Source organism: Loxodonta africana, chromosome 12 (assembly GCF_030014295.1).
Source record: "Loxodonta africana isolate mLoxAfr1 chromosome 12, mLoxAfr1.hap2, whole genome shotgun sequence".
Classification (NCBI taxonomy): domain Eukaryota; kingdom Metazoa; phylum Chordata; class Mammalia; order Proboscidea; family Elephantidae; genus Loxodonta; species Loxodonta africana.
In genome coordinates this window covers 43553590-43576678 of record NC_087353.1, presented here as the reverse complement: position 1 = coordinate 43576678, position 23089 = coordinate 43553590, and the positions used below count along the sequence as shown (strand labels likewise).

The 23089-nt window shown below is 46.7% G+C and overlaps 1 protein-coding gene across 1 annotated transcript in view; it reads right to left on the bottom strand.

Annotated features, from left to right (window-relative positions):
* The window catches only part of PLB1 (phospholipase B1), a 111653-nt gene that overhangs the window by 70708 nt on the left and 17856 nt on the right, over positions 1 to 23089 (bottom strand). The window contains exons 7-17 of the mRNA XM_064295174.1: positions 20319 to 20427; positions 17213 to 17264; positions 12994 to 13074; positions 9810 to 9875; positions 9402 to 9502; positions 7040 to 7121; positions 3070 to 3174; positions 2857 to 2952; positions 2597 to 2668; positions 1550 to 1585; positions 567 to 627 (exon numbers count right to left, since the gene is read on the bottom strand). Of these exons, the coding sequence (XP_064151244.1) occupies positions 567 to 627; positions 1550 to 1585; positions 2597 to 2668; positions 2857 to 2952; positions 3070 to 3174; positions 7040 to 7121; positions 9402 to 9502; positions 9810 to 9875; positions 12994 to 13074; positions 17213 to 17264; positions 20319 to 20427 (861 nt within the window). The remainder of the gene's footprint in view (positions 1 to 566; positions 628 to 1549; positions 1586 to 2596; positions 2669 to 2856; positions 2953 to 3069; positions 3175 to 7039; positions 7122 to 9401; positions 9503 to 9809; positions 9876 to 12993; positions 13075 to 17212; positions 17265 to 20318; positions 20428 to 23089) is intronic.

Here is a 23089-nt window from a genome sequence, read left to right as displayed (position 1 = left end):
GCCAGGTGGGTACAGAACTGGCTGAGGTGAAGTACAGGGCCTGGTGTGTAGCTGGTCAGAGCTGGGTTCTGGATTTCCACCAAGAATCTGAGGGATAATCATGTCGTACCTTCTCCCAACCCCAAGTCTCCTCTGAAGAGTCAAGGGGATTTCTAGGCCCTGCTGGCAGGCATGGTTCAGAACTGTGATTGCAGAGCCTGGGCCACAAAAGCAGCTCGCTGAGCTAGCTTCGTCTTGGGACCTCTGCGGTTCAGAGAGGCCACACTGCAGGGCTCTGCCACAAATGAAGGGGGGGCTCCTGTGGTGCCTCCAGCTTGTGCTGCCTCTAACAGGAGGAAGTAGGAGGGTAGCACACAGCTCCTGGCTCTGACCATCTGGGGGCCTACAGGCATGATACGGCCACAGGGCAGAGCGGAGTTTGTCCCAGGCAACCACCCCAGACAGGAAGCAAGTACAAGTCATAAATGTAACATAATTTGCATATTAAAAGTCTTGTCAAAGAACTTGTTGGCATCTAAACCCTCGTGAAATGGCCCCTGGGTTCTGGTGTGTCATAGGCAGCTTACCTGAGGTGGGGGGTGAGGCAGAAGGAGCTCTGTCCCTGCACAGAAGCCAGCTTCCATGACCCTAAGGGCATAGAATCAAACCCAGAATCTCAGGGTAGAAAGGAACCAGAGAGGCTGGCTGAGCAACAGACTCACCCAGGCAGCTTGAAAAATACAGATTCCTGGGCCCTACCCCTGGGAAAACCCTGGTGGCTTAGTGGTTAAGTGCTAACCAAAGGTCGGCAGTTCAAATCCACCAGGCACTCCTTGGAAACCTATGGGCCGGTTCTACTCTGTCCTGTAGGGTCACTATGAGTCAGAATCGACCCAATGTAATGGGTTTTTTGGTTTTATCCCTGGGGAAGGAACTAGAAGGGCATTTTCAGAAAGTTCCCTGGGTGATTTTGGATATCAGCCAGGTTGAAGTTGGATCTAGTTCAGACCCATCCATCATCCAGTGCAAGAAGCAAGACTTTGACAGTATCAGCCCCTGTTTCTTCACCAACACTCCCAGCTTTATAAAGAGGAGAGTTGTCTTCACTTATGTCTTTGATGAAGCTGTGATTTGATTGGCTGGACTCCTATCCAGGCTCTATCAATGGGGTTTACTCCACACTGTCTCCAGTAGCCCAAGCCATGATAAAAAAACAAAAACAAAAAACAAAACCCATTGTCATCTAGTTGATTCCGACTCATAGCAACCTTATAGGATAGAGTAGAACTGCACTACAGGGTTTCCAAGGGGTGCTTGGTGGATTTGAACTGCCGACCTTTTGATTAGCAGTTAACCACTATGCAACCAGGGTGTCCAAGCCATGATAGGCCTTTACAAAAGAGCAGGAAGCCCCCTTCGGCTGGTCCATCAGGAACTCTTGCCCACTCTCCCACCCTGCCCTGTTGGGCCATTCCTGCCCAACTGGGCCATTCCCACCCTACTGGGCCATTCCTGCCCAGGGCTGGCCACCACATTCTCTGGTGAGCCTAAAGGAAGCCACATACAATACCTGTACATTCTTGTATGTGCTCAGAAACGGCCAGACCTGTGAAAAGAGGGAGGTGAGCCAATGGCAGCAAATCTAGCTTGCTTCCTGCACTGCTCTCCTGCTTTTCAGCCTTCAATAAGTGCTGACCTTGGCCTGAACACTCTCAGCCTCCCCTGCCCCGCATCCCCAAGCTTGGTGCCTCCTGCCAGGCTGCTCAAGCTGACTGCTGTGGGCTCCCTCCAGGATGCACTCTGGACTCCCTTGGCAACCGGAGCCTATTGGGGGCTCCCCAGGAACATGTATGTCTTCCCTTTTCCCTCATCCTGCTGACTGGGGACAGGTGTGTCACCTCCAGTTCTCCACCCAGCCCCATCCCACCAACCAACCAGTACAACACTTTCTGCTGATGAAGCCCATGGCCCCGCTCCCCAGCCTGGTCTCTCACTGCCCTTGCCCCACGCAAGCCCCAGCACAGTGGTTAGCAGTGTTGGGCCTGGGGATCCTCTGGGACTACGGAGGAAATTATAGAGGTGAGGGCAGCAGCTTCCGAGCTCCAAGAATCTGACAATTTGTGAGTGAAAATAGGGTCTTGTTCTGCTTCGCCTTCCTGGTTAATGTCTACATTCCTAGCTCTGGCTTCCAACTTATAACCCCTAACTCCTCCTCTCCCTTACTGCCCCCCATCCAACAAGATATTATTCTAGGTCTCTGTTTCTCACTCTTCCATACTGCTAGGGAGGCAGAGGCTATATGAAGACAGGGTACCCTGTCAACATCCTGAGCTGGATGTTGCTGCCACGTTCCCCTCCCTGGCCTGAAAGAGCTGCGTCCAGCTCGGACATGTGCCAGGGCTCCCTGCCATGTGGAGAGAATGAGGAGTGCTCCAGGGCCTCTTGGTCACTGAGGCTGTTATCCCTTGCAGACCAACGAGACGGTGTAGGTGGGTGGTCAGAGCTGGGCTGGGGGTGAGAACCTGGGAGGAAATGAACTGAGGAGCCTTAAAGACAGCCAAAACCTGGAGAAGCTGCTTCAGATAGATGCACCGTGAGGGCATGCTTTTCACTCTACCTGGTCTGGACATGTGATATGGATGTTGTTTTCAAAATTATGCTCTGTTGTCTTCTGGCCAACGGGTTCCAGCTAAACCAAGAAGCAGGAAGGTGGGGAGTGAGAAAGAGGTGGCAGGAACTGAAAGGTCAGGGTGCAGGCCAGGGTGGGGCACGGAGGGAGGGACAAAGGAAGTGGGGCTTGCTGTCACTGCTGTGGGGGGCACCTTCAGGCTCACAGGCCCTAGGTCCCCCAGGGCTTTCCAGCCTCAGCCATCTTACCATGTTGTGCCACAGGGCACTGGCTGCACGGGCGTGAGACTTGCTGCTGAAATGGAAGCAGTCAGGAGCGAAGAAAGAGCTGTCAGGCAACCCCTCCTAGTCACAGGGCAGAAAAGGGGTGGTGTTACGGAGGCATCATTCAACACAAATGACGTTCAGAAACAACTGTGGACTCTGTGAATCCCCCTTATCCATGGTGTTTTCTTTCTTTACCAGGGTCTTTGGTATGTCCACTTTTTCAAAGAATGGCTGCACAACCACTGTAAAATCTTCCCTGGTGTCGTATCTCCCACTCTCAACCAGTTGGTAGGTTCCCTCCTGGGGGAAGAAAAGAGACAGGGTCAGGGAACAGATACAAAGATGGGAATACAGAGGAATTTACAGAGGCGAGTGCAGCAGCTGCAGAGCCCCAAGACTCTGACGATTTGTGAGTGAAAATGGGGTCTTGTGTCTGCTTCACCTTTGTGTACTCTCTTTCTCAACCACAGAATTCCAGAGTCTGACCTTTGGTGAGGTTAATCTTCAGCAACACCTCAACTGATCAGGAGCCAACTAATTATTTTCTCAGATCCTAGATCGACTTCTACCCCTTGGCACCGGCTTCAATTGCATATATTTAACACCAGCTGTGTAAACGGGTTTTTTGTGTAAACAGGAAAGTAAGGAAGAGCCTAAATCTAACAGCTTGCTCTCTTTTAAAACTATTCCTATTAAAGACTTGGGGAGGGAGATTATTTGGTTAAATGACATTACAGATAATAGTTATGGATTGAATTGTGTCCTCCCAAAGTATGTGTTGTAAATCCTAACCCCTATACCTGTGGTTATAATCCCATGTGGGAATGAGTTTGCTTTGTTAATGTGTCTTAAATTAATCTCTTTTAAAATATGAAAGAGCAGATTAAACAAGGCAGTAAGCAAGCAGAGATGGGGGAAGACAGATGCCATGCCACATGAACATCACCATGACTACCAAGGGACAGAAGCTGAAAAAAGACAAGGACCTTTCCCCAGAGCCCACAGAGAGAGCCCTTCCTGTACAGCCAGCACTCTAAACTCAGATTTCTAGCCTCCTGGGCTGTGAGGGAGCGCTGGTGGCATAGTGGTTAAGAGCTATGGCTGCTAACCAAAAGTTTGACAGTTTGAATCCACCAGCCACTCCTTGGAAACACTATGGGGCAGTTCCACCCCATCCTGTAGCATCGCTATGAGTCAGAATCAACTCAACAGAAATAGTAAATAAATTTCTGTTCATTCAAGCCGTCCACTGGTGGCATTTCTGTTATCGATGCACTAGATAACTAAGACAATAATCCTCACATTTATTTCTGTCCTCCAATTGATTAATCAAAGGTGAATCAACAACACTGAATGCATATTTATATTGCTTGTGCATGGTATGTGTGCCTGCGCTCCTGTGTGCATGCGTGTGTGCGCCTGTGAGCTCACATGTATGCATGTGTATGTGCCTGGAGAGATTTGAGCCTCTCAGATCTCTCCAGGAGGTAATAGAGCTGTTATCACCATAGCTTCCCCTTGGGCTCAGTTCCAGGAAGACCAGTTACCCCAGTTCTGGCTCTGGCTCCTGCCAGGCTCTGCCATTTCATGACTCACCAGGGTTTCCACCATTTGGGGCCAGGAGCCTGGCTGGAGAAGAAAGTCAGGCTCATGCACCCTAGAACGTCAGTGTGGTCACTTCAGGGAACACCACACTCTTTTCCCGAGGCCACGCAGCAAGAAAGCCCCTATGCCAGAGACCTCTCACCTCTAAGCTCTTGGGCAGTCTCCTCCAGGTACAGGCAGAGTCTTAGTAAGGCATAAAGCTTGATAGGGGAAGGAGAGGGAGTGATCTCAGGAGGGAGAAAGCTACGATACCACTAACTAGCTGAGTGACTTCTAGCAAAAGCCACGTTCTCTCTCTGACCCTTGTTCCCTCATCTGTAAGTGAGGATGTTCGACAATGCCAGGACCATCTCTTGAGCCCCTTCCAATGCTAGCGGTTACTTTGGGGATCAGCCATAGCTCACAGTGAGTGGAACCATACAGCTTTTGAGAATTAAAAGAAATAGTGTGTGAGCGCCTGGCACACAGTAAGTACTCAGTAAATGACCGTGGTTATTAATAGCGATGCTCATCACCAGGGAGAGCGATGAGAACAATAGTGCTTGCAGGAGGTAAGAAGTGAGATGATCCTGAGAGAGGGCACGGTGACCAAACATGGCTGAGCTGTGAGCATTTCCAGGACACTAGACCAAGGGTCTCCATGGGGACCTGCCAACAGCTGGCCAATTTAGAAAGGCCGTGAAGGCAGTTTTGGTGACTATTTCTCATTCTCTTTGACTAACTAGCACCTGAACCCACTTCCTATGTTTGTAAACCCCACTGTATGAGAGGAAGAGCCTGCTTCCCACCACATTGTTGATATTAGGTGCCAGAGTCAATTCTGACTCATAGCAACCCCATATGGCAAAGTAAAGCTGCCCCATAGAGTTTTCCAGGTTGCAATCTTTACAGGAGCAGATTGCTGGGTCTTTTCTCCTGCAAATCTTCTGGGTGGGTTTGAACTGCCAACCTCTTGGTTAGCACCCATGTGTTTAACCATTGCACCATCAGGGCTCCTTGATTCCCACTAAAGAAACCCCAAAAAGCCCATTGCCAATTCCAACTCATAATGACCCCATAGAACAGAGTAGAACCACCCCGTAGAGTTTTCAAGGAGCACCTGGTGGATTTGAACTGCTGACCTTTTTGTTAGCAGCCATGGCACTTAACCACTATGCAACCAGGGTTTCCCTTCCCACTATAAAAGCTGAAAAAGACAAATTTTGCTTTCCCGGCCTGCTTGCACCTAAGGTATGGGCACACGGCCAAGGCTTTCCCAAATGGCAGCCCCAGTCTCAGTCTTTGGGGCTGGAAGCTAGTGACAGAAAGATGGAGGGGCAGCACAGAATCCATTTTGCTGAGGTGGCAGCTACCTCCAATTCCTAGAAGCAGCAGTGACAGTGAAGGCCTGGGTAGCCAGTGCCAGCAATCTGAAGTGTCTGTGATGTCTTCACTGGACTAGTTCTTTGGCATGATTTTGATTCCTAGTGGACTGCCCACTAGAATTCCATGATTCCTGGTAACTTGGCCTCTGACCCTAGCTCTCTAGCTTTTCCAGAGATTCTATGGGCTACCTAATAAACAAACCTACTTAAGTTAGCTTGAAATTGCATAAGCTTTTAGTGCTTACACCTAAGAGCCCCAGCTGAAATGGGTACTCTCATGGCTATAACCTCAGCTGCCTTCTCTCTCCTGGTGCAGGTGTGGTTAACGGAGACACAGGTGGCTGCTCACAGAAGAAGGAAGTACAGTTGGGGAGGCAGCCAGAGGGCCGGGCAATGGTGTCAGAGAATGATATACAGAAGTTCATTTCTCTGAGCCCCTGATCTACCTGGCAGGTGTGGCTGCCACCAAAAGAGTTTGCAGGGAAGTGGTTCTAGTCCCAGGAGTCCATGGGCTTGAAGGATGGGTCCAACTCTGGAAGCTGTTTTCAGTATACTCCGGAAAGGTTGGGAGACCTACCACTGTCCTCTCAAGTGACTGGATGATCACTTGAGGGCAAAGTCAAGATAGTTAAGGGAGTCAGCTATTCTGGTAAATGACTTGATGAGACTAAAATGGATCACTGTGAGATGTCTGGAGACCATCTGCTGATCCTCCCCCTGTGCTTCCTGTGACACCCATTCCCATGAAGGGGAGGGCATCCTCTGTGTGCCTGCTGCTTTGTGCATCCTGGCGATGCCCTCGGGAGGGCGCTGTCTCAGCCTTAGTCTCACATCCAGGAGTCTGAAGCCCAGAGAGCTTTCTTAGCTTACTTGTCTAAGTCACACCATCAGTCAGGGTTTGGATCTGGTCAGACCCAGTCTGAAATTCCTTCCCAGGACAGCACATTCCTCCGCAGGCAAGTGGAAACACTTGTTTTCACGCAGCGGCCAGGGCACTGAGTTCAGTGAGTTGTTCGGTCACTTGTCTCCGTGTTTGAATATTTGACCACAGCCCCTGCTGCCTCATGGGTGTCTATATCAGCACAGTAGTCAGTGGTAGTTGCACACCCAGCCAGTCAAAATTACCTGAGCATTTACTCATTTTCTAAATAGAGCAATCAAATCACATCGTAGCTCCTGTGTAAGCCTCAGCTTACCTGATACTTTTTATTCATTTCGATGAGGCTGGCAAGTTCTGTTGAGTTGTCATCAAACTTCAGGACACAGGGGCACAGAGACCTGCAGACCAAACCAGAGATGCCCCAGCCCACCAAAATCATAGCTCCAAATGCATGACACAGAAGCGCTGGCTTGAGACTCAGAATATTCTTCTTTTTGCTTGGAGGAATCAGAAATCTGTGCTAATGGGGGATCTGGCTGGCTAACCTGTAGACTGTACCAATAAAGCTAAAGAAATTTCCTGGACCTGGATTTGCTCTTGAAAATGTAGTAGTTAGGTCTTTCGACATCTACAGAAGTGACTTTCATGGAATTGAGTTACCTTACGGCTGTGCAAGGACAATGCTGTGCAGATGAGGTACACCTCCTTTTAAATAACAGTCGTGATGACAATAATAACAATAATAAAGGCTAACATATATTTAATGTTTACTACGCCAAGCACTGTGCTAAGAGCTTTATAGGCATTAACCTGTTCAGTTCTCACAGCCATTCTCCCATTTTATAGATGAGAAAACTGAGGCTCCTAGTGGTTAAGCAACTTTCTCAAGGCCACATGAATGCTGAGTGTGGAAGCTAGGACTTGAACTCAAGTCCGTCTAGCTCTGCACCTGAGTTGTTGTTGTCAGTTGCTGTCGAGTCAGTTCTAACTCATGGCAACCTCATGTGTTACGGAGTAGAACTACTTCATGGGGTTTTCATGGCTGTGATCTTTATGGAAGTAGGATGTCAGGGCTTTTCTTCCACAATACCCTTTAGATTCACAGTTGAGCGTAAACCGTTTGTGCTGCTTATGGGCCTTTCTGAGTTCTTAACCTCTGTATGAAACTTTGGTCCTGTCTGCAACTCTGACTGCAGGCCATTTTACAAATCTGGGCTTTTGATCCTGGGGGACAATGTGCATGGCTCGCTGTAGACTTAGCACTGCGGAGGGAAGCACAGCCCCTGAGACACAGAACACTGGAAGGGTAGGGGAGGGCAGGCACAGGACAGGTGGCACGCCAGGGTGACCCTGAGTCCACCTCACCCTGACATTTAGCGGTTTGGCCATTGCAGTTCTAAGAACAAACCTGGCAAACGCTTACCCTAAACCTTTAGTTTTAATAGTCTAAAAAGTCCTGCAGTGCTCGGTGGTGACAGACTCCTTCAGTACAGCTCTGAACCTGAATGAATATGCTGAGCTCCCTGTGTGGCCCAACGACTGGAGACAGTGGGAGCCAGGGTGTGAGTCAGTAGTTGAAAACAGTGCACCTGACACCAGCTGTGGCAATGGGCACATGTCATCCAGGACTTCTTCCCTCTGCTCCGGCCTCCCGAGGCCTTCCCTGTGCAGCCTGGGCCCCCAGGTGAGCTTTGGCATGTATCTTCAAGCGAGCAGCCAAGATACTGCTTAATTTCCAAGAGCAAGCCTGGCCTTTGTGAATTATTCATTCAGTCGTTCAGTAACCAGCTTCTGAATGCCTACACTGTGCTAGCAGTGACTCAGACCCCGAGTTCACAGCCTGTGGGGGAGCGAAGCTCAAGAATGACCATGAGATGTGCTCAGGGCTATAGTGAAGGCCCCTATGGAGCTACAGAGCCAGGTGGCGGCATGGGGCAGGGCACCATTAACTCAGGGACACAGGACCAGGACCTGGGCTAAAGGTCTAGAGGAGGACCTGCAGGAAGGCATGTGGGAAATTTTCACGCTTAGGTTAGAAGGATATCTTTTTTCTGAGGGTGACAGATGTGTAACATTGGAGGAAGCCATCTTTGTTTGGCTCTGAAGCCTGAGGGATGAAGAAGGCCTCTCAGAGGTCTTCCCAGGACCAGAGCTCTCTCTTCTCTGGGGAAGACACTGTCCTCTGGGCCTTGCTGATTCTAATTTGACCACCCACTCCTCTAGTAGGTGGCTGTGACTCTAGCTTTGTGAATGCCCAGCATGAGCACCCACACCAGTCAGAGGTCCCTCTGTCCAGGAGGTGGCTGCCCAGAGGGGAAAGAAGTTCCAGACACACTCAAAAGCATGTCCAAGCAGAGGTTTGGGCACTCCCTGAGGCCTGTCCGCGTTGGATGACTACATTCCTTTCTCTCTGAGACTCAAAGGTTTTAGGAGGCTGCTAGGACAACAGAAGCAGGGCTGGGGTTCTAAATGCACACCCTGAGGGCAGGTAGCTGAGGTCCATCCTGGGGTCACAAAAGCCGTGGGATGCCTACTCCATTAGGCCTTCTCAGGTTAGAAAATGGGGTGGTTTTAGCACTTCTCACACTCTACCCTAGGGTTTTCTCACTAATCAGAGTAAGTTTCTGCTAAGGACCCCACACCCATTTGGGAATCAGGTAAAGAAGCTCCCCTCTCACCTGAGGATCAGTCTTGGGCAGCTGACTTTCTCCTCCTGGAACAGCTCCCTCAGGCCAATGATCTCTAGCACCAACACCAGGTTCACAAAAGCCCGAGGAACCTGAGGAAAGGCAAAATGAGTCCCCAAGAGGACCCAGGCTGCACAGCTCCAGTCTCTTACCTGGGTATGGGGCCTGCTCCTCCTACTGGTCTAACAGGTCTATAGCCTTCAGCCTGGCTCCACCCACACCCCATCCCTCCATTGATTCTATGACAGGCAGTGCTGGTCTGTGCTGGTCTTCAGGTAAGGGTACCCTGGCAGGAGGTCTCAGCAGGAAGTCAGAGCTGCCTCCAGGCTGGATCTGGGGCCCAAGATGAAGGAAGCTGTAGCTGAGCTGCTCAGAGGCTGTGCAGCCTAGGCTGTGTACCTCAGCGTGGAGGATGTCCAGGGCCTTCCCAATGTTGCCGGTGAAGTTCTGGGGAGAATAGCGAACCTGTAGGAAGAGGAGGGGTCTCTTTAACATGTTTATCACCAGATCTCCCTACAGACCAGGGCCACATCCTTTCTTGGGTCCCCAACTTCCTGTATTTCAGCCAGAGTGGGCAACAGTGAGACACAGGGGTGTCTTTGGGGGCCCCAGCCTCCATATCACCCCCACAGGCCGGGGCTTGTCATGGTTGTGATCCTCAGAGATCCACCCCTTCTTCTGTACAGAGTTACAGAAAGCTCTGGGTCCACATCATGACAACTATCTGTAGAGCCTTAGCTAAGTCACATCACCTCTCTGAGCCTCTCTAAAATGGGAGTATTGGACCAAATGACCTCTAAAATCGCTTGCAGCTTGAGCAGTCTCTGGCCCTATGGCCTGACCTCTTTTCCTTAGGGCCTCAAGTGTCTGGGGATACACACTGTAACCAAATCACCTACAGAGATAACAGGAAGGGAAGTGGGGTCCTGTGACACCCCGTACTACCCAAGTAGCATAAACACATTTTAACCATTGTTTCTCCTGATCTCAACACTTGTTTTTAAATGTTCTTTCTCTGAAAGAAATCTAACCCAGACCCTGATATACTAAACTGATCAAAGCTGCACCACTTACAACTTGAAAACTCCTGACCCTGGTGACTCTGAGGCTGGGAAAGTGGGCCACAAGAGGGCTGGGGGACAGGGTCACCCCTCTAGGCAGTTGCCCAAAGGCCACAGCAAGACTCACTACTTCCCAGATTTGGCTCTGCTGGTTCCCTTTCTGCATGACAAAAGTATTCATTTTCAAGTTCTAGTTGGAAAGCCTCATGCTGTATGATGACCGCCCTCCCCATCCCCGCCATTGTCCCAAAATTTCCATGGCAATTTTAACTTTTGATCTCTTTTCTGTGTGCATCACTAGAATCACATTGTGATGTTTTTCCCACTGTGTTATGGTGAACTGTCTGTGTCTTCCTCCACTGACAGTGTGAGGTCCTTGAGAATAGGGCCTATGTTTCACTTGTCACTGCTTGGCACCTAGCACAGTGCCTGGCATATATTCACACTTAGCAAAAGGTACTAGAAATGAAAAATGTTCTGTTTATCTGAAAACAAACTTAAAAAGCAAACAACAAAATAGGCAACATATTTGATAAAGGGTTTGTATGCTTAAGATAGAGGTTTTAAAAAAGCAGTAGGAAAAAGATGACTATTTCAAAGGAAACTGGCCAATAGCCATGACAGAGAAGTTAACAAAAGAAGAAATTCAATGAGTATTGAGCAGAGGGAGATCAAAGTTTATTCCTATCTAGTAATCAAATAAACGCGAATTTTAAAAATGAGATGCAGTTTTTCATCTAACAGATTAAATCCAAAACCAAAACCAAACCCATTGCCATCGAGTCAATTCTGACTCATAGCGACCCTATAGGACAGAGTAGAACTGCCCCATGGGATTTCCAAGGTGTGGCTGGTGGCTTTGAGCTATGACCTTTTTGGTTAGCAGCCAAGATTGGCAACTGCTAAAAAGAAAGCATACATTGTCAGTTGGGGTGTGGGGAAATAGGCATACGGGTACAAACTTTTGGGGAACACTTTGAAAAAATGTATCCAAAGCATTAAAAATGTGCAAACTCACAAAAACATAAGATGGATGAATAGATAGATATGTGTTAGCAAAATGTTAACAATTGTAGGATCTAGGTAGTAGGTATATAGGTATTTACTATATAATTGTTTCCATTTCTCCACATGCTTAGAAATTTTCACGATAAAATGTCATGGTAAATGGGCATACCTTTTTGCCTAAAAATCTTACTTCTTAGAATATATTCTAAAGAAACAATTATGGATGTGCCCAAAGATGTATGTTAATCATAGTGTTATTTAAAATAGGCAAAATTTGAAGTACTGTGAGCTAAATACCCAATAATAGCTAAGTAAATTATGGCCCATCTATATTATGGGGTTTGGTTTTTGGTTATGTTAGGGACTATGATACCGTCTTTAAAAATTATTTTATAGAAAAATATATATTGATCATGGGGATATCTTCTCAATGTATTACTAATTGAAGAAAAAGCAGGTTACCAAACAATATTTTCAGAATGATACTATTTTTAGAAACTAAAACAATTTTTCTGTAGCCACAGAAAATGTTAAACAGATGTTTATCAAAATGTTAACAATGGCTATTACAAAGATTTTTTTCTCTGTTCTTTGATACGTTTCTTACATGTATTACATGAAATATATTTTAACTTAAAATTATAATACATCTATTGTTTGTTTTATTAAAAATAATAAAAATTTTTTTTTAAGTCAATTGAATTGAGAGTAAAAGAGGGTACGGGCTTGCCCAGCACAGGTTGAAGAGGTGGAATTTGGGAGGCAGATTTGGGCTCAACACAAAGAAACACTAAAAGAGCAAACTAAAGATTTGCCCATCACTGGCGATATTAAGCAGGTGGATTCTACATAAGGAATCCCTTCCGTGGTGGGAGACTGGTTAGAATGGCTTGTGGGGTGTCTTCCAGCTCAGAGATTCTGGGGCTCCAGGAAGAAGAGCCACACCCACAGCAGCAGCCTCCATCATGGGCTTCCCATCAGCCCAGCATGACCTGGTTTAGAACCTTGCCTGATGCTTGTGCCTACAAGTAAGTGACAGTACAAAGGTGGAGATGTAGAGGCTGTTGAATGCTGGAGACTGGAGCTGACTTATCATTGGTGGTGCAGTGGTTAAGTATTTGTCTGCTAACCAAAAGATCGGCAGCTTGAATCTACCAGCCGCTCCTTGGAAACCCTGTGGGGCAGTTGTACTCTGTCCTATAAGGGCAACGGGCTTATTTGTTTGTTTGAAGCTACACAATATTTTTCTAGATCATTGGACTGTTATCTTGGTTTCTAGAATGATATCAAACTCCCTTGTTAGGAAACCTAATCAGGTTCAGTCTCAGAACCAGTCCTGCTTACCCTATTGACTCTCTCCCTGGAGGTGAAAGCCCTCTCAGTCTCAGGATTCATCCCAGGCTGGGTTCAGGCCAAACCATGAACCCTAGGCCCAGCCCAGCTGCCCTGCTCCTGGGGCTGTTGGAGATTCTTTCCTGGGAGTGAGTCTTGAGTTAAGGGCCTTGCAGACTCACCGGGTCATCGCAGAAACCACAGAGGTCATTGCAGCCTATAAACAGGGTTATTATCTTCCAATCTTCCTGAAAATTTATCCTCTGAAATAAATAGAAAACAAACAAGTAAGCACCTTGTCCCAGAGTCAAGTAAATGAAAATACAAAGTGCTGAGCACTAGGAGAGATTGGTTCCCACTGGAGGATTTAGTAGACATTCATATTTTCTCTCTCTGGTTTTGGGGTCCCAGGGCCATAGGGATTTGGTAGGTGCTAAATTGTTCATTTAAATTGTTCAACTTTTTTCCCCCAGTGGAATCACTGGACTTCCATGTGGCTTCACCCATACATAGGTAGTATGTAGGTCAGTTCTCAAATGTCCTCTTGGAAATGGGTACTGATGCCCACCAAGCTTCACCTCTTTCGCCTCCAGCATAGGAAGGAAAAGGGGGCGGGACAGGGAAGGCTGGTTCTGGCTATGGGAAAGGAGGCCATTTATTCTGCGATCCTTTAGAAATCTTCTATACTAATTTTGCCATATGGGAGAAAGAACCATCATCCCTTAAGAGGATGCTCTCCTAACTCAGTTACCTCAAACTGCTCATGAGCAAATCAAGCCTGAGAGGCTGGGAAGAGGAAGGCAGAAGCTCCAACCCTGTGCTCTGAAAGGATTTTGCCTTTTTATCTGCCTACTCCAAGAGGGACTTATAGAAGTACTTGAAGGCACCAGGCTGGGTGGAAGGGGGAGTAGCCATACCCATGAACTATATTGTGGCCCAAGGGCAGCTGTGGCCCTCATAGCCTCTTACACTGCATGGCTTGGTCTTCTTTGACATACACTCCCAAAAAGGATAGCAGGAGAAAGATGAAAGAAAAAAAAATCCAGAAATCTCTGACATTAAGGGTAGAAAGAGTCCATTCAACTACGTGAAAGATAAGTAATCCCATCTCTTGCCCTCTACACACCCCTTTAGTTATTTTATCCACTTTGCAGCTCCAAGAAATGTCTGAATTGAGAAAACTGCTTTCATTTGAGGTGTTGTTGTTGTTAGGTGCCGTTGAGTCGGTTCCTACTCATAGCGACCCTATGCACAACAGAACAAAACACTGCCCTATCCTGAGCCATCCTTACAATCGTTGTTATGCTTGAGCTCATTGTTGCAGCCACTGTGTCAATCCACCTCGTTGAGGGTCTTCCTCTTTTCCGCTGACCCTGTACTCTGCCAAGCATGATGTCCTTCTCCAGGGACTAATCCCTCTTGACAACATGTCCAAAGTATGTAAGACGCAGTCTCACCATCCTTGCCTCTAAGGAGCATTCTGGTCGCACTTCTTCTAAGACAGATTTGTTTGTTCTTTTGGCAGTCCATGGTATATTCAATATTCCTCACCAACACCACAATTCAAAGGCGTCAGTTCTTCTTTTGTCTTCCTTATTTGTTGTCCAGCTTTCACATGCATATGATGTGATTGAAAATATGGCTTGGGTCAGGAGCACCTTAGTCTTCAGGGTGATATCTTTGCTCTTCAACACTTTAAAGAGGTCCTTTGCAGCAGATTTACCCAATGCAATGCGTCTTTTGATTTCTTGACTGCTGCTTGCATGGCTGTTGATTGTGGATCCAAGTAAAATGAAATCCTTGACAACTTCGATCTTTTTTCCGTTTATCATGATGTTGCTCATTGGTCCAGTTGTGAGGATTTTTGTTTTCTTTATGTTGAGGTGCAATCCACACTGGAGGCTGTGGTCTTTGATCTTCATTAGTAAGTGCTTCAAGTCCTCTTCACTTTCAGCAAGCAAGGTTGTGTTATCTGCATAACGCAGGTTGTTAATGAGTCTTCCTCCAATCCTGATGTCCTGTTCTTCTTCATATAGTCCAGCTTCTCAGATTATTTGTTCAGCATACAGATTGAATAGGTATGGTGAAAGAATACAACCCTGACACACACCTTTCCTGACTTTAAACCAAACAGTATCCCCTTGTTCTGTCCAAACAACTGCCTCTTGATCTATGTAAAGGTTCTTCATGAGCACAATTAAGTGTTCTGGAATTCCCATTCTTTGCAATTTTATCCATAGTTTGTTATGATCGACACAGTCGAATGCCTTTGCATAGTCAATAAAACACAGGTAAACATCCTTCTGGTAACCTCTGCTTTCAGCCAGGATCCATCTGACATCAGCAATGATATCCCTGGTTCCACGTCCTCTTCTGAAACCGACCTGAATTTCTGGCAGTTCCCTGTTGATATACTGCTGCAGCCCTTTTTGAATGATCTTCAGCAAAATTTTGCTTGTGCATGATATTAATGATATTGTCCTATAATTTCCACATTCGGTTGGATCACCTTTCTTGGGAATAGCCATAAATGTGGATCTCTTCCAGTCAGCTGGCCAGGAAGCTGTCTTCCATATTTCTTGGCATAGATGAGTGAGCACCTCCAGCGCTGCATCTGTTTGTTGAAACATCTCAATTGATATTCCATCAATTCCTGGAGCCTTGTTTTTCGCCAATGCCTTCAGAGCAGCTTGGACTTCTTCCTTCAGTACCATCAGTTCCTGATCATATGCCACCTCTTGAAATGGTTGAATATCGACTAACTCTTTTCGATGTAATGACTCTGTGTATTCCTTCCATCTTCTTTTGATGCTTCCTTCGTCATTTAATATTTTCCCCATGGAATCCTTCACTATTGCAACTTGAGGCTTGAATTTTTTCTTCAGTTCTTTCAGCTTGAGAAACGCTGAGCGTGTTCTTCCCTTTTGGTTTTCCATCTCCAGCTCTCTGCACATGTCATTATAGTACTTTACTTCGTCTTCTCAAGCCGCCCTTTGAAATCTTCTGTTTAGTTCTTTTACTTCATCAGTTCTTCCTTTTGCTTGAGCTGCTTGATGCTCAAGAGCAAGTTTCAGAGTCTCCTCTGACATCCATCTGGGTCTTTTCTTTCTTTCCTGTCTTTTCAGTGACCTCTTGCTTTCTTCATGGATGATGTCCTTGATGTCATTCCACAACTCGTCCAGTCTTCAGTCACGAGTGTTCGATGAGTCAAATCTATTCTTCATATGGTCCCTAAATTCAGGTGGGATATACTCAAGGTCATATTTTGGCTCTCGTGGACTTGCTCTGATTTTCTTCTGTTTCAGCTTGAATTTGCATACGAGCAATTGATGGTCTGTTCCACAGTCGGCTCCTGGCCTTGTTCTGACTGATGATATTGAGCTTTTCCATCGTCTCTTTCCACAGATGTAGTCAATTTGATTTCTGTGTGTTCCCCATGGCAAGGTCCATGTGTATATTAAAAAAAAAAAAAATAGTCACCGTTGATGTTGGTGAAAGAAGGTATTTGCAATGAAGAAGTTGTTGGTCTTGCAAAATTCTATCATTCGATCTCCAGCATTGTTTCTATCACCAAGGCCATATTTTCCAACTATTGATCCTTCTTCTTTGTTTCCAACTTTCGCATTCCAATCGCCAGTAATTATCAATGCATCTTGATTGCATGTTCAATTGATTTCAGACTGCAGCGGCTGATAATAATCTTCCGTTTCTTCATCTTTGGCCCTACTGGTTGGTGTGTAAATATGAATAATAGTTGTACTAACTGGTCTTCCTTGTAGCTGTATGGATATTATCCTATCACTGACAGCGCTGTACTTCAGGATAGATCTTGAAGCGTTCTTTTTGACGATGAATGCAACACCATTGCGCTTCAAGTTGTCATTCCCAGTATAGTAGACTATATGATTGTCCGATTCAAAATGAATCATTTGAGGTAGAACCTCATATTCATTTTTCAGAACCCAGCTCAAAACTCCCTGGCCTTCACAAGCAGATAGGCCTGTCCCTTCCTCTGTGCTATCAACCTACCTTACACATAGCCCTCTTTATAGCACATGGCAACAGTTTTATAACTTGCATTCTTCGTGTTGGCCTCCCCTTATGAGCTCCTTGAGGGCAGGGACTGTAATATTTTCTGTATATCTCCACCACTCTGCCCAGTGCCTGAGGAATGATAAATGTTCAATGTAGATGGCTGACTGACTGAACAAATGAATGAGAATCCCTTTTTCAGAGGAGCGGAGTTTCAGACTTCAGATATGTCTGCTAGAAGTCTGGCCTGGCTCCCAGTATCCCCCTCCCCTATAGCTGACCCCCTGCCTCTACAGATCTCTCCTGCCTGCTCCCCTTTTCCAGGGAGTCTCACCCTGCGTGGTCCTAGGCGGCACCTCCCACACTTACCGAGTCATTCTTCATCAGGTCCACCAGCTTCCTCGCCTGGGTGGATAAATGCCTGCAGACACACACAGGAAGAGGTCACGTGAGGAGTGGGGATTATGGGGCTGGGGCACGAAAGGGAGCCTAGCAGACAGAGTAGGAATCAAGTATGTAGCAGGAGGGTCCAGGTAGGCCTCTGGCAGGAAAATTGGACTGAAGGCCATGCCCCAAAGAGCTTCCTCCCCTTGGCTCCCCCAGGGTGGGGCACATGAAGGTGCTTTGGAAAGGGCAGAGCTCTGCACACATGAGGGGCTGACTGTGTCATTACTTTCTGACTGGCGTATGTGATTGTATACTTTCTCTTTGGAGTCAGGCTTGTTCAGGGCAAACAGAAGGTCTGCGTGTAAGTACTTCATGTTTCATATCATGCATGGCTTGGAATGTGGCCATTTCCATTGGTGCCATGACTTCAGCCCCCTCATCCTCAAGGTGGCCTGGTTGAGTCAGACACACCTGGATTTGGTGCTTAGTTGCCTCTTGTTAACTAGGAAAGTGGCTTAAATTCTTAGTTTAAAAAGACTGCAAAAATGGAGGTATTCCCCCCCGCCCCCGCCATCTTAGAGGGTCATCGGAAGACTACATGAGATGGGTAAAACAGCCCGGCACACCCGGCAAGAGTCACTACTGGTTGCAGACAGCATGGGTTTGAGTCCTGATCCCACCACTGGACAGCTCTGAGACCTTGGCAAAGGACTTCAGCTTGCAAACCTCTTTTCTCCTTTGTAAAATGGGGATGGTAAACATAGTTTCATCATAGAGTTGTTGGAAGGATTAAATGAGGTACCGCATAAAGAATTTAGAACAGTACGTGGCCCGGGAAGCATCCATTGAATTAGTTCTATCACCACCACCAGCACCATCATCATCATCAAGTCCCTGGCACAGTGCCTAGCAGGAGGCATTTGTTGTCATCCTTTCCCCTTTTAACTGTTAGTCCAGCTGGCCTGGTCATGGTCAGACTAGGAATCAGGTAACCTGGGTGTGGAACTTGGGTAAGTCACCAAATATCTTTGAGCCTCAGTTTCCTCATCTGTAAATCTGGAATTATCAGGGCAGCTGCTCTTTCTACGAACTAGAGTTTTGTGATGATTATGCAACCCCTGTGAATCTTAACTTCATCATTAATAAGAAATGAGAATGCGACCCTCTGCTCTGTCCATCTTGGAGTTATTGCACGAAACACATGGGATGAAAACACAAAGGTCCTGTATAAATCATACACTACTGTGCATGTATAAGAGTCACCATCTGACCTGAAATAAAACCTGCAGTGCACAAGAATAAACCATGTGGTCAAATCTATGTGTTTGTTCAGGACATTTAGCTTCTTTGTGCTACAGTTTCTTCATCTGGAACGTTATTGTTGTTGTTAGGTGTCATTGAGTCAGTTCCAACTCACAGCAACTCTATGTACCACAGAGTGAAACACTGCCTGGTCCTGGGCCATGCTCACAATTGTTGTTATACTTGAGCCCATTGTTGCAGCCGCTGTGTCAATCCATCTCATTGAGGGTCTTACTCTTTTTTGTCGACCCTCTACTTTACCAAGCATGATGTCCTTCTCCGACTGATCCTTCCTGACAACATGTCGAAATCCAAATCTGGAACATGGGAATAATAATCCCAACTCTCCCCTGCCACCCAGGGGTGTGCTTAGACAAATGGATTATTTGGATGGAAGGGCCCCAAGGCCTCAGGGAGAGCAGGGACATATGAATTGCACTCAGCTTTGGTTGCTTTTGTGTGTACACTCTAAGATTCTGTTCTTGGATGCCTTCCTGAACTAATCATGCTTAGAACTACCTCCCTCTTATACCATTGGCTGATGTATGCTTGGAGAAAACAAAATTACGGTCATATTAAAGTAAGTCAAAAATTTCAAGCCATAAACTGGTAAACTTCCAATCCCACCCCTGCCATAAGGAGAAATAAAAAAAAAAAAAAAGCAACCCACAGAATTCATTTTAAACCCCATGATTAGATTCTGTATGATTTCTTCTTTGGGTAATCTGTGTCACCTTCCCTGTCGTAGGTAAATGAGGAATCTGCTCAGGTGGCTTGTAGCCTTAGGACGGCCTTGAGAGCTAGGAGAATCACGTCAGGGAATCTAGGGGCCACACTAGGAATCCCTAGGAAATGCACATGGCTTTACATCTGGCCAGCTGGTGGAGGTGTCCCATATTTTCTGGCAGTAAAATGAGGTTTGTAATTATTCTAAAAGAAAAATAGAATCAAGGGACAGAAAGGGTCTTTTCATTTATTCTTCCTAGACTGGGTATGGAATTCACATGTTCTCTGACTGTGCTCCAGACCCAAAGCAGCACTCAAGGCTTTGGGATCTTGGAGAGAAATGGAGCTGACCAGCCTACTCTCAGGTACCAGTGGTTCAGGGCCCATGTAACAAGGCATACTTGTCCCTGAGCTTACTAAAAGCTTTCTGCAGGTGGAGGGGGGAAGTTCTGCAGCCCAGCTGGATTATTGCTGTGACCCCAACATATGCATATTGCTGACCCAGCATGTGCATCCCCTCTATAGCTCACCAGAATGTTCACATCCAATATGACAGCTGAGCTTCCCAGCTAGCCCCGTTTTCCAGGCTGAGGCTTAGAGCGCATAGGGGGTGGAAGGGGTAGGATGCAAAACTGGGTCTACCCCTTCCAGGTCTGGTGCTCTTCCCATGGCAAAGGAAGGAGGCAAAACCTGGAGCCTGAAAAGGCTGCCCAAAAAAGCATGTCTGAGAAAGGGAGGGAGAACATGACTCTAAGACGGGAGAACTAACAATCATGGTGGTGACAACTGGGACTCAGAGTCAGCTGTGATCTACAAAGTCACACCTTATGCTGGTGTCTGAGTCAGTTGTGACTAGTTCCCTGGGGGAAGGGTTGGGGGGTAGCAGGTTTCTGTGTCTGACAGCAAGGGATGTCCCTGGAGAACCCTGACCACCTTGGACCCTCAGACCCCTCCCCTAGACCAAGCCCTACTAGTCCTGCAGCCATGCACCCCACCTAGGCCAAGCCCCTCCAGGCCCCAGAGTCCCTGTGCTGTCTACCCCCAAGGCTCCCCTACTCACTCAGCTCGGTCTCCTGCCACAGCCTGGTTGAGGAAGGCTCCTGCACTGCTTTCTTTCCCAGTGCCAACAGAGAAGCCCGTCAGGGAAGGGTTGAACTCCCGGAGGATGTCTGCAAATGCCAGAAAGAGACATGCTTGGAAACTCCCCCAAAGCAACCTTCAAGTTCCTTTGATAAGCTCCAGTGGGTGCTGGGGACAAAGCGGAGCTCCCAGTCCACAGCCCTCACCTCAGAAGTGTCACTCAACACTGAAAAAAGATGTTGAGCAGGTAGATGCTTAATCACGTCAGCCGCACACGACCAGTTGCGTTTGAGTTGATTCTGAATCATGGCGACCCCATGTGCTTCAGAGTAGAACTGAACTCTGTAGGGTTTCCATGGCTGTGACCTTTTGGAAGTAGATTACCAGGCGTGTCTTCCAAAGTATATCTGGGTGGGTTTGAACCGCCAATTTTTCAGTTAGTAGCTGAGTGCTTAACCATTTGCACCACTCTCAGCAGCGCACGAAATCCATTGCCACTGAGTCTATTCCGACTCACGGTGACCCCATGTAACAAAGAAGAACTACACCATTTGGTTTTCTTGGCTGTAATCTCTATGGAGCAGATCGCCAGGCCTTTCTTTCATGGCATGGCTGGGTGGGTTCAAATCACCAACCTTAGGTTAATAGTGAAGCACAAGGTGCTTACTAAATTATTGTTGAATAAATGTGAGACTGAGTGAGGTACTTCTCTCACAAATTTTTCTTTTTTTCTAAATGTATAATAACTTTATTGAGATATAATTCACGTACCATAAAATTCACCACTTTAAAGCGTACAGTTCAGTGATTATTAATATATTCAAAGTTGTACACTTTCATCACCACCCCCACCCCCAGCCAAAAAAAGACATGTGCTTGTTAGTAGTCACTCCTCATTTTCTCTCAACCCTCCCAGCCCCTGGCAACCAGAAATCTACTTTCTATCTTTATAGATTCACTTCTTCTGGTAGGTAGAAATGCACCCTCTCTCTCACTCCTGATTTTAGTAATCTGAGTCTTCTTTCTCTCTCTCTCTTTTTTTTTTTTCTTAGTTAGTCTAGCTACTGGTTTGTCAATTTTGTTGACCTTTCAATTTACATTTGAATGTTTACTTTTCTATCTCCCAAACTAGGCTGAGATCTTCACATAATGCTCAGTAAAAATTTATAGACTGAATTAGGAATAAACCAAAGTCCAGACAGGCTAGGAGGATTGTTCAAAGTCACACAGCTGCTAAGAATGGCATCCCGGAGTAGAACCCTAGCTCACTTCCGACACAGGGCACATCCCCCTATCCCACTGTCTGCTGGGATATGGGAGAGGAACTGGCCAGGCATCAGGCTTTGACCAGAGCTTCAGGGCCCCATGACATCCATCTGTTTGTTCTCTAGAACCAGGCACTGCTGCAGGACCACACAACACAGATGGATTGAACATATTCCTTGTGGCTTTGGGGGACATTGTACTACTGGATGGAAATTCCTCTGATTTCTACTTAATAAAAGGAAGAACTGAAATCACCAAGCTATCTGATAATGGAGTGGGTGGCCCTAGGAATAGTAGGCTCCCCAATACTAGAGGAATCCAGCTAGCTAGCTACTCACCAGGCATGTCATAGAACAGGACTACACATCACACAGGGCAACAACTTGCTGGTGCGTGCAGTTATCTGTGCCAGGAATGCCCCATCCCCTTTCCTTACCTGGTGAATTCTAGCTCATCAAGCCCCTTTTCAGAAGACACAGCAGCCTTTTTATTTTTCCCTAAACATTGTACATGGCTGTGATTATTGGTTCATGTGTCTGTCTTTGGAGAGACATATCCCCAAAGAGACTCTGGAGAAGTCATCAGGGCAGAGTCTTTGCCTCACTCCTCTATTTCCCCAGCACCCAGCACTGGAGTATTTGCTGGGTTAAATTAAGTAGGGGGTGGAGCTGAGGCTCTGTTCCAGCTCCTTGGCCTTGTGGTTTTTCTAACACATCTCCATATAGTTACTGTCCCTTAGTTTATCCAACCTCTACAGCCAGAGCTGTCTTCACATCTCTTTAGCAAGGAGAATCCCACATGGGCTATCTTCATTGCTAGGCTAATGTGCCAGGGAAGTCCACCTGAGGAACAACACTGTCCCCGAGGAGTGATATTATTTCAGTCCTCTGCAGATCTCTTTGGTGAAAGAGCTTGTGCCAGATGATTTCCAATCATCTTGTCCTTGATAAAAGCAGGGGAATTAGCGCAGCAAACTGTTGTATACGCTGGGCTGCCTCACATCCCAGTGAATCACATTTACAAGCATCCCAAGCCATCTCCTAGCAATAGAGGAGCTTATTTATAGCTCTTGTGTGTAGACCTAGAAATAAAGAAGACAGGGAGTACGTGTGGCACAGAACTGTACCTGCTTCAATTCAACAGAATTTTCAAATAGCAAAAACAGAGCAAATGCGGTTACAACTGTCAAGTCTGATCAACTCTGCTTGTGTGAAGATTCAGCCGGCCCTGTCACTCAGCTACTAACCTAAAGGTTGGCAGTTCAAACTCACCCCATGGTACCACAGAAGAAAGGCCTGGCAATCTGCTGCCATAAAGATTACAGCCAAGATCAAAACCTCTGGGACACAGCAAAAGCAGTGCTCAGAGGCCAATTTATATCGATAAATGCACACATACAAAAAGAAGAAAGAGCCAAAATCAGAGAACTGTCCCTACAACTTGAACAAATAGAAACTGAGCAACAAAAGAATCCATCAGGCACCA